The 11580-nt window shown below is 28.4% G+C and overlaps 1 protein-coding gene across 1 annotated transcript; it reads left to right on the top strand.

The window, feature by feature from the left end:
- Positions 1-1370: 1370 nt before the first annotated feature.
- LOC100205438 (mRNA decay activator protein ZFP36L2-B) lies at positions 1371-4241 on the top strand. Its single transcript, XM_065806286.1, has 2 exons — positions 1371-1538; positions 1933-4241. Exons 1-2 carry the CDS (start codon positions 1485-1487, stop codon positions 2875-2877), a joined length of 999 nt encoding a protein of 332 aa, XP_065662358.1. The 5' UTR covers positions 1371-1484; the 3' UTR covers positions 2878-4241.
- The last annotated feature ends 7339 nt before the right edge of the window (positions 4242-11580 follow it).

Genomic DNA, 11580 nt, shown 5'->3' on the forward strand with positions numbered 1-11580 from the left:
ACTCTCGATATTGCTTTAGGAGCTATACCGAATCAATCGATTATCGGCTAGAACGATTAAAATCTATTCTAACAATTTCTAAAGAGTAATGAATAATAAAGCTTGTAAAATCTTATGTTTTTCTTTCATTCAAAGTCTAAAATAAATATAACACCCGCAGATAATTTTATTTTGTTAATTTTGAGATTAACGCCATTTTACTTTATGGTGTATAGGCAACTTGAAAATAAAAGCGAAGGAGTTATAAAAAAATTCCTTAGAGTGCATAACAATATTCATACAGATTTCACAAACTTTTTATTGTGTTTTGCATACACTTATAGTATTTAATAAAATTCAACTATTTATGAGCAATATTGACCACTCTCAGAACATTTAGTTTTATTTATTAGGTAGTTTACCGACCTCTAACTTGGTCTTTCTGCCCACTGAAATAAAGGTAGATGGGAACATTAGTACACATATTAACTGATATTAAAGGATGGAAATGCAGAATGTATGTTTGAAAAAAATCTGACATATAATCTGACATATATATATATATATATATATATATATATATATATATATATATATATATATATATATATATATATATATATATATATATATAGAGTATAAAACCGAAAGTGACATTTGATATTAAAATGATGTGACTGACTTTACAAATAGCTTAGCTACCAAGTTGGCGCCAAATTTGTTTTTAAAAAAATGGTTGTTTGATTAGATTACGTTTCCTAAAAAAACATTATTTTAATCTCACTGCAGAAAAAGAATTGCGTAAATTTCATAGAGATCATTTTTTCAAAAGTATACAAGCTTGTTTTAAAAGCGAAAAACTGTTTTAAAAAGTGAAAAAATAAACAGTAAATCTAAACTAAAAATATATATTACATAAAATATATAAAATATTTTAAAAATTAAAAAAAATATTTCTCCAAAGTTTTTATTTATAATACAATAATTTTATATGTTAAAAAAAAAAGATCTTGTATAACGTTGTTTATTGATATAATCAGAAACTCCATTAATGTTTTCAAGTTTCAATGTTTGTTTTATGATTTTAAATCAAAAATTTAAATTTCTCTAAAAACTATAATTAAAACGCGCGAAAATTTTCTTTTTTCCATTTCGAGAATAAAAAATGTTTATTAAAAACAAACGTGCTCAAAATACTAGAGTGTTACGTTTTTCCTAAACATTTTCCCACCTATAGAAAATCTTTATTAGCTTTTCTATTGGTTGATAAAAAAAATGCTTTCAAAACATAAAACAAAAAGATTTGATTGACATGCATTCTTAGTCACGCCTGATTGTTTATTGCATTGTTCTCGCTTCTAACCGCTGAATAAACCTTTAAATATCACACAAAAACCTTTCGTCAATGTTTTTTTTTTATATCTTCGTCAATTAGACTTAAACGCGTGGAACGTGTTAAACAATATTTTGTAGTTGTTGAAAACTTTATTTAATATTTTTTTAAAATGAGTACAGCTTTGGTTTCGGCATTTTACGATATTAATGATGTTATTCAACAGGTAAAATACTTTTTAACGAGAAAATAAATTTTATATACTTTTTTTTGGCATACGAATCTGGTTAAATCTCTTAGGAATGTAATTATCTTAATAAACTTCTCTTGATTTACATTTTTGAATTTCGTATAAAGTAGTTAAAAAAAGTTTCTCTTGGGAATGTTTTAACGAGTATATAATGCTGAAGATAAAAACTGTTGAATTTTATTTATCGGAAATAAAGAGTTGTAATGCCTTTTGTAAAGTTTGTATACATTACAACATACATATTTTATTATTCAAAGGTTTATAACTCGCCTATGAATTCCTAACCAAGTGACATCATTAAAAAACTTTATATGAATCATGAGTGATAACTTAAGTAAAAATTTTTTTTCAATTTTCTATTTTTATTTAGAGTAAACAGCGACCAATGTTAGATTTACGTCAAAAACTAGAAGATCGAAGGCCAAATAATTTAGTTATTCCTCGACGTCACTCAACTAACTCAACGACTTTAATTAGTTTAACCACACAAATTACTAAAGCCCAGGTTTTGTCACCCAGTTCTTTAAGCTTTTACCCGATGCCTTCTTCGCCCAAGGATAAATTTTCGGGAAATGTTTCACCATTTCGAGAAAGAGCACAGAGTGCAAGTTTCCAAGAAGAACTAGATGCACAACAGAGAAAGAGAAATTCCACGAATTCTAGTCGCTATAAAACGGAGCTGTGTCGACCATTTGAAGAAAACGGAACATGCAAATATGGCGATAAATGTCAATTTGCTCATGGTTTTCATGAACTAAGGGGATTGAATCGACATCCCAAATACAAAACGGAATTTTGTCGAACTTATCATACCATTGGTTTTTGCCCTTACGGACCGCGATGCCATTTCATTCATAACGACGAAGAGAAAAAATTAGCTTTAACTAGTCTGGGTCGATCATGTTCTATATCAAGTATGGATTCGATTCCCCCTTCCCCGGCACACGATGTTGCCCCTTCGCCATTTGGCAATTCACTTACACCACCATTATCACCAGGGTATGGTGGTGACGTGTTTCTTTTTGATGAACCTTCGCATGTTGCTCAAAACCCTTTGGCGGTGTGCGGACAAAACGCAATGAGTGTAATTCCAGAAAACTCTTTTCCATCTCCCTGTAGTTCCGTTAAAATAAACAGACTTAAAAGTAATGATTACATTCCGTTAACTTCTATGGTTAGTGGATTAAGTTTTCAGGGTATGAAGCCGATAATAAATGAACGCTATACAACAACACCATCAGATTCAGGATCTTCAAACCCTCCCTCACCCGTCGAAAAGCTTCGTCGTCTACCAGTGTTTGGTGGTTTGAATTAGTGAGTTAAGTTTTTTTTTTCTATAAAGGAAATTTTTTTATGTATAGCAATAAGTTAAGAAATTATTTTACTAGGTCGTATGTAATACGATCTTTTTTGTCAAAATTCCCGGAGGTAAGCAGAAAAAGCGCCCCGTTTATATTTGTTCTAGATTTAAGATTAATCAAAATATAAGAATTTTTGTTTAAAATATATTTATATTTATATATTTTATTTTTGGAAGTTTTATGCGTATAAATTTTGATAAAAGTATGGAGTTTTTATTTCGGTGATGGTGCGAGCCATTTGTCTTGCGGCTATATAAAATATCAGTCAGGGCGTCGCGAGGTCTCTTTTTTAAAACTTCGTAATCCATTTTATAAAAAATTTGTTGTAATCAGAATTGGGTATTCAAATAATCTCTGATATTTTTTTGCCTAATAACTTCTGATAAGAAATATGCGTCATTAATCCTGACTGAAGCCAATAAGCTTTTTTTTTTTTTTTTTTTTTCGCTCCATTGCACATATTAGTCATAGGTTTCGTAATTTTTAACGACAGAAAATCTTAATATAATCTTAATTTATACAAACATTTTTTTCAAAGTGTTTTCTCATTTTCTTTGTTATTTAAAATGTTCTATTTATTGACTTTGTTTTTTTTTGTTTTTTTTTGTAATATATTATTTTTGCTACGTTTTGCGGAAATTGTGTTTTCTCATAGGAGAGTTTACGCCGCAAATATATTATAATAATATTATTAAAAAGAGTATTATATCATTTTAAAATTTAAGTTTTTTTTTCTTATATTTTATCCTTTTACGAGACTTTTATTCAAATTTAATTTATAAACTAACATCTTATGTTAAATGTATGCAGTGATATTTTTTGGAGAATTCCTTGTATATATATATATGTTAAACGCCAAGGAGGAGGTTGCTATTTTTTAAGTGTTAACTCAGCTTTGTAGCAAATGTTAGCAGTGCGTGGCCAATATCTGTTTACTCAGACTGATTTTCATTTGTTTAGCTTTTTTTTGTAAGTTTCTTAAAAAAGACTGCGTTTGTAAATAAAAGCCGTGTTTTTTTAACGTTAATCCTTAGATTGAATGGTTTAGGCTTGTTTTTGTAAATTTAAAGTTGTTGCTAAGCCTCTCACTATTTATGTCGCCAACCTCCACTTGGTGAAGTTTTACCTCTACTTGGTGAAGTTTTATACTTATTTAGTACATTAGTTTGTAAAATACAAAAAAGAATAAATTATGTTGTTTAATTTATAACAGGTCTCAACCTAACCTGTTTTGTGGGTTGGTTGAGATTTTATTGTATTGTAGGTATTCCTACCCAAGTTGTAATTTATATACGTTTTGATCAGTTTTTTCAATTGATTATTGTGTTTTTTTTTTATTTCAAATCTTCATCCCCTTATGTATATTATTACAAAATAATTTGTAAATTGCTGGCTTTGTGTTAAAAGGGTAATGGTTTCTGTTATTTTAACGCATGTGACCATATTTAGCACAATCTTTTTTGCTAACTTTTTTATTTTGAATAAACGACTTTACTTTATATAAATTTAGATTTTTTTTCGCTTTCATCTATTTCAAAGAACAATAAATTTATTTAAAGTTAAATTTAAAAAGTTTTAGCTTATCTTCGAATTAATCGTAAGTGTTTACATTAAATCAGGCGTCACTTAGGCAAACGTTTAACAATAATGATGTGTAATTTTTTCTTGCGGCGCATAAAAATCAAATAGGGTAAATAAGGGGATTAAATTTTTCTATTTTATGAAGTTTTATTTTAAGCACTGCTACTTAAAATGTTTGCTTGTTTTTCCATTCTTAAGTCAAACTGCGTAGTCCAAGTTTGTCTCTACCTTTTTGATTATTTTAGTTAAAACTTGAGCATATTTTTAGTTGATTTCATCTTTTTTTTAAAATTGTTTTAAAAACATCGACGTTATTTGATAATTCTAGAATTCAAAATATTTTAGTGGTTTTAGAGAAATATTGATTGCGCTTTTAATAAAAATAAGTTTATTTTTTTTCGGGAGTATTGAAAATTATAGATAATTTACAAGGAATTTATGTTTTAACCTAACGGTTGTTATCGATTAATTTTTGGTAATACAATCTCGATTATTATAACCTTATGACTAATTGTTATTGTAAGTAATTATACATAAAACATTTATACATAACCAAAAATGAATAAAAGACATGGCTTTTTTTAATTTTTTGCGTTTTTAATTTTTTGCGTTCCTTGGTTTAAAATCGATAAAAATCTGTATTCGTCGATTAGTTAATTACGAATTTGGACATTTAAGCAGTTCGCATCGCATAATTTGTTAAATAATAAAATAAAAATTATTTAAGTTGTTATAAAGCTTTAATTAAAATGATGAAAAAATAAAAAAAGTTGAAATAATATTTTTCATGATTGGCAACAATAATTTCCGAAAAACTTGAGCTTAATAGAACCATTCAGTCCGTGCTTTTTTCTCTCAAAAATAACTTTGAAAGCAGATAATAATTGTGATTGTATTCTGGCCATGGTGAAATGACCTGGGTATATCTGGATTTTTTAGCAAAACTGTCAAGACTAGTAAAAACATAAATAAAGGGATTGGGCACAACAACAATTTTTATTTAACTTTGATTTAAATAGAACCAAAAAAAAATACTCTGGACAGGAATATTACATAGAGTAAAAGATGAAATGCAGACAAGTGTGTAGATTCGGAGTTTCTAGAAGACCCGAAATGGTAGAATTATTTTTAGATATAAAAGAATTACAGAAAAATGTGTGTGTTTCTATTAAGAGCCATTTTTTGTAAGAATCAGGAAAATTCCTGAAACTGTGGAAATGACTTCCTCCAAATCGCTTGAATTTTTTATATATTGCTCAGAATATAAAGAAAATCTGTTGGGGAAAAAAGATTTCCGAAAATGTTTCGTTCACTCGGAATCCGGGTTTGAAGTTTTTTGAAAATATTTAAAAATTAAGTTTTTCCCATGTTTAAATTCGTTTTTTTGGCATGGCAAGAAGTTGCAGATGTAGTTTTTGGCATGGCAAGAAGTTTGCAGTTTTTGTAGTAAGAGTCAGACGTAACCCATAAGCTCTTCTGAAAAAAATTAAAAGTTGCGTGAAACTGCGCGAATATCTTATTATCATAGTTCAAAAGTATAAATTATTTAATATATACAAGTATAATACATTCAGTTTTGTTAATTATTAATTGGAGTTATTTATAAAGGCAAAGAGTTGCGCACAATATGTACGTATCATAGGTATTATGTCTGCAAATGCAAAGAAAATTATGTGATGCCTATGTTCTATCCATGTATTATTGATCAAAATATTTGTTTCAAACTTTTTCCACAACCAGGAGTCTAGTCTTGAACAGGTTCGACCAAGGCTGTACCAGTTTAAAAAAAGAGCCCAAATAGGCACTTCATATTTAAGTGTGGTCTTAAAAACACTTTATATCATTTGAGAGCCATATTTAGTAAGAAGTTAAATTTCGGTTAAAAAACATACCGAAAATAGAAAATTTTGTATGATTTTAAATTTTAAGTCAACTTAATAAAATAGTTATTTTATTAAGATTTCCACAAAACATTTTACTATTTCTAAATGAAATTTTTAGCCCATTGCTCACAAATTACTTGAACTTTTAGGTACTAAATAGCGCGTAACCATTTTCTTCTTTTTTAGGCGGTTCCTATATATATATATATATATATATATATATATATATATATATATATATATATATATATATATATATATATACATTAAAAAATTTAAAACCTTTTTAACAACTATTTCTTGTTTAGAGCTTTTTGTTCCTTAATGCTGGATACTTGAATTTAAAAAAAAATTTAATTAAAAGTTGGTTACTTTTATTTTTACATATATTTAAAAAAATAAGCGTTCTTAGCATGATCTTAGCAACAATTACTTACCTCTTAAAAAAAAACATTTTCAAGGTTGAAACCCTAGCTTTTTACAGCTTTTCCGTATGATATCGTTTCTGTTTTTAACGTTTCTCTAAATTACTTAGAAGGTAAAATGCATACCCATTGCAGAAGCTAAAGCACATACCTTTTTTTGTTTTACGTTTTTCTCAAATATTTATTTTTCTGACTTTTGCTCTAACTTAAAACATTATATATATATATATATATATATATATATATATATATATATATATATATATATATATATATATATATATATATATATATATATATATATATATATATATATATATATATATATATATATATATATATATATATATATATATATATATTTATATATATATATATATATAAATGGTTATGCTATGGCTTTGAAACTTTCACTGCATGTTTAGTTAACATATATCTATGCCATTTATCTAGAAACACAAAGAAACCTCTTTTGTGACCTAAAACTATTTTTACTACAAAAAGTTGTTTATTAAATATAGGTAAAAAATATTTTGATAATTTTGGCATATGTTTTTATCTATTGACAAATTTGAAAATATTATTTTTTTTTTTTTTAACACATTAACCAAATTTGAAAATATTTTTTTATTTTCATTTGCGTCTACTCAAATAAGATAAAAAAATAGTCCTCCGTTTCTAAGATATTTTAGGACTTTCAGATTCTGGTGTGTGTATTAGCGAGGAAGGGGGACTCATTACCCCCACTCTTCTGGATCCGTCAATGCATTGCAGTGCACATAACATTTTGAACTATGTACTGATAATATTATACCTAAATTAAACAAACTTGATCTAAATAGTTTAAGTAGAAAGTGAACAAGGATAACATTTTATGGATGTAAGATTTTAGTTGTTTTTTTTATAGATTTTTCTGTGATTTTATTTTTCTTATTTCTGACTATTACTTTATTATTTATACATAAGATAGAAAAAGTGGTAAAAAAACAAATAAAAACAACAAATGTAAAAAACAACAGAAATAAATAAATAATAAATGTAAAACTGCATTTTTAGATAACATTTTTTAATTAAATTACTTTTGTTTAGCCAAAATTTCGGTTTTAGTTTTGGTAAAATGTTTACCAAAATGTCACTTTCTGTTTCAGTATTGAACAAGAATTCTCAAAAGTTTGGTTTATTTCGGTTTCGGCGCAATGTTTGCACTTATTCTTTAGTCGTCGGTTACTAAATCTTAACGTTTCCATTCACAATAACCACACCATAAAGATTCAGCTTTTGTCAGGAAAATCTCCTTTAGTAGTCTTGCCTCTTATGAGGACCGGATGTCAATAAAAAAAAAAATGTTTTTTATGCTGAATTCTTGAGTATTGAAGTACGAACATTCATGTAAATGTTTTACAATGACTTCATAATTCATAAATGTAAAACAAATTCATAAATACAAAAAAGTTGTGAAGTAAACTAGGTTTTTATTAAATTATTACAATTACAAGAACTTTATAAATTATTACAGTTACAAACAATTATTTGAAATTTAAAAAATCAACATTGTTACACAGTATGCCCCATAAAGAGGAATTTCGACGTTCGGAAATCAGACGCAAGGCTGTCACCAATCAAATTTTTGTAAAGTTCAATTTGAGAAAATGAGTTTATGATGCAAATTTTTATTTGTCGTACCTGTGATATTGCCTTAATTCCGTATAAAAGTCGTCTAAGTCGTCAGAATACAAGTTAACCAAATTAGAAACCATCTGTCAATATTCATATACTAAAAGTTTAAATCAGCCAAAAAAATCTCAAAGCCAAAGTAATCTTTGCTCATTAATCTCTCTTAAACCGGTCAATTAATCCAAAAATTTTCTCAAACAGTTTATGTCATTTTATCTTTTTTCATGACTAATATGCGTTGTACATCAGTAGCTGGTAAGATTTTGTTTCAAATTCAAAGTTGTTTCTACTAAATCATTACTTTTAACGACGAGAAGATCACCAGCTTTGATATCAACTTGTTTGGACTTTTGGAGATTTGTTTGTTGATGGAAAACTATTAAAAATATTGCTCCACAATACGTGCAAGAAAATAAGTTCAACACTTTTATTTTATTTGCAATACATTCAACTTCATGCTTAGTTTTATTTTATAAGAGAGATCATCAACCACCTCATTTAATGCTATCAAAAATGCATTAAAAGAATTGAGAACTATTTTTGTGGCATTCACGAGAACCTCAAAAGTGTTTATGGTAATAATTTCAGAACTTTTTTGTACCCTTGCCTACCCCTAAAATATCCACCTGTACGGTTATGACCACTCCTAGAAATCAGTTATGCTCAAATTTTATCTTACTGATCTCAATTATCAATATTTAGACATAAAACATGTACAATTTAGTTAACAAACCATTGGGATTTTCCTGGACCACCCTTGGCCACCTCTAAAATGATCACTTGTCCAGTCATGGCCACTTCTGAAACCGAATATGCCCAGATTCAAATTCTTTGACCGCAATTATCTATATTTAGACATACAACATGTTGCATCAAATTTAAAAACCATCCCATGACACCCTTGACAACCCTAAAAATGACCACTTGTGTTGTCATGACCACTTGTGTGGTCATGACCACTCAAAACTCAAAATGGAGCTTAAAAATGAAATGCTTGGTTCTGAAAATCCCTATATACATGTAACATATGTCTATATTTAACGCATAATAGTTTTTTAGACAAATCTAGTCATCACTGTGAGATGCGTCGAATTTGAAATAAAACGCGTATACAATAATTGCACGATAAAACAAAAATTTAGTTGCAAGGAGCATTTTATAGCAGTTTGTACAATTAAGTTCGAAAAATGCGTTTCACATGGTATATATATTGCACGCACCGAGAATTAACCAATGTAACTTTTCACAAAAAATGTCAAAAATCGTTTGACTGGCTATCAGCCCTAAGGCGAAACACAAAGAACTATAATACTCAGTTTGTCTATTTGAACAATATCTGGAGTTAAATTGACTAAAATACTAAAATATTGAACGACTAAAATCTCCTGTGTAATTTGAGATCAACTTTTTTATTTTTTTATTTTTTTATTTCGTCATCAAAAAAAAGAATACAAAGCCGTTTTATATAAATATGACCGGGGCTAAAAGAAGACAAAATTTGCCTTATCACTACGCCCCGACGTGCTTTCATCAGCAAGCGTGTACAATAATTAAAATGTAAACATAAAATTACTTTGTACGACATAAAAAATAAATACAAATTTTACAAGTGTGTTAAGATCAGTAACAAATCTATAATCAAAAAAAAAATCGTAAAAAAAATAAAAAATAAAATAACAATAATGATAATTACACCTAAAAATTAAAAATAAGTTAATAGAAGAACTTAAGGAAAATTTAAATTAAAGACCAGTTAATAAGATACGAGTTAAAAAAGAAAAAAAAAAAAAAAAAAATAGACGACGAAGTAAAGAATCTTAAAATAAATTTAATTCATTAACATCGTTAAGAAGTTTTTGTTTTAGTTTTTGTTTAAATAGAGAAAGCGAAGAACAATTTTTCAGCTGGTTATTTAACAAAATGTTCCATAGTTCCAAAATCTTCGCTTCCAACAAGGCTGCAAGCAACCACTAATTAGAGTTGGAAGTTGCTGGAAGAGAAAAGATGAAAATTGAAGAGCAAGATGACGATTGACAGACGACTTAAAGGATTGCAAATTATATGAATCAGGAAAGCAAGATGAAGGAAGCGAATTCCAAAGAGCTGATGTTCGAGGAAAAAAACTAGACAAATAAGAGTTTTTGAAGCACTTAGGAACCGTCACAGAAAAAGGATGAAACTTAATTAAATGACGAGTAACACGAGAACGAATTTTAGTGGATGGCACAAGAGACGCTAGCTTTTTTGAGCAGTGCCCATTATATTATTTGTAAAAAAGAGAAAGAGAAGCAACATTAAGACGATGTGATAATGGTTGGAGGTTGGCTGTAAGAGCAGGTCCAACTATATTTACAATGCGTTTTTACACTTTGTCTAAAAGAGAAAGGGCATCATTAGAAGATCCGCCTCAGATATGGCGGATAGAGAATAAGATAGAGAATAGAATCCGGAGTAAGAAAGTGTTGAGCTCAATAAAGAGATGCAATCTTAGCAGACGCTAATTTTGCAACAGATTTGATATATGGTTTCCGAGAAAGATCAGAAGAAAGAGTCTATTCAAGAAGATGAAGGGTAGATGAAGGGTAGTACATCACCGTTCATAAATATAGAAAGATCTAAATTATTGCGATAACGATTGGCTGAAAAAAATTGAGTTTTATCTGAATTAAAGTTCACCAGCCACTGTGAGCCCCATGCTGTAGCAGAAGGAAGACCCTTTTCAATCTCAAATGCCCCCTCCAAGCAATTACAGAGTGTTGGTTTCTTATCACGACAAGATTAAATTATAGTATTATCAGCGAACAATGCCTTAGATGTGAGAATATCATGAAAATTGTTAATGTAAATATATAAAGAGTATAGGACCAAGGATTGAACCTTGAGGAAACCCTGAAGATACAGAATAAGAAGAAGAGTGCTGTCCATCGAGGACAACTTTTATACTACGATTGGAAAGAAACGATTCAATAGTTTTAAAGATGTTACCAGATACACCGTAAGAATAGAGCTTATGGAGAAGACCAGCATGCCAAACCTTATCAAAAACTTTAGAAATGTCAAGAGCGATGGCCTTAATCTCTCCACCTTTATCTAA

This window comes from Hydra vulgaris, chromosome 09 (genome assembly GCF_038396675.1).
Source record: "Hydra vulgaris chromosome 09, alternate assembly HydraT2T_AEP".
Lineage (NCBI taxonomy): Eukaryota > Metazoa > Cnidaria > Hydrozoa > Anthoathecata > Hydridae > Hydra > Hydra vulgaris.

What these genes read in the sequence shown, in the direction of transcription:
- LOC100205438 (XM_065806286.1), top strand. Translation starts at nt 1,485, where the DNA reads ATGAGTACAGCTTTGGTTTCGGCATTTTACGATATTAATGATGTTATT. An exon ending in TTAATGATGTTATTCAACAG is followed by an intron (nt 1,539 to 1,932) that starts GTAAAATACTTT and finishes ATTTTTATTTAG; the next exon opens with AGTAAACAGCGACCAATGTT.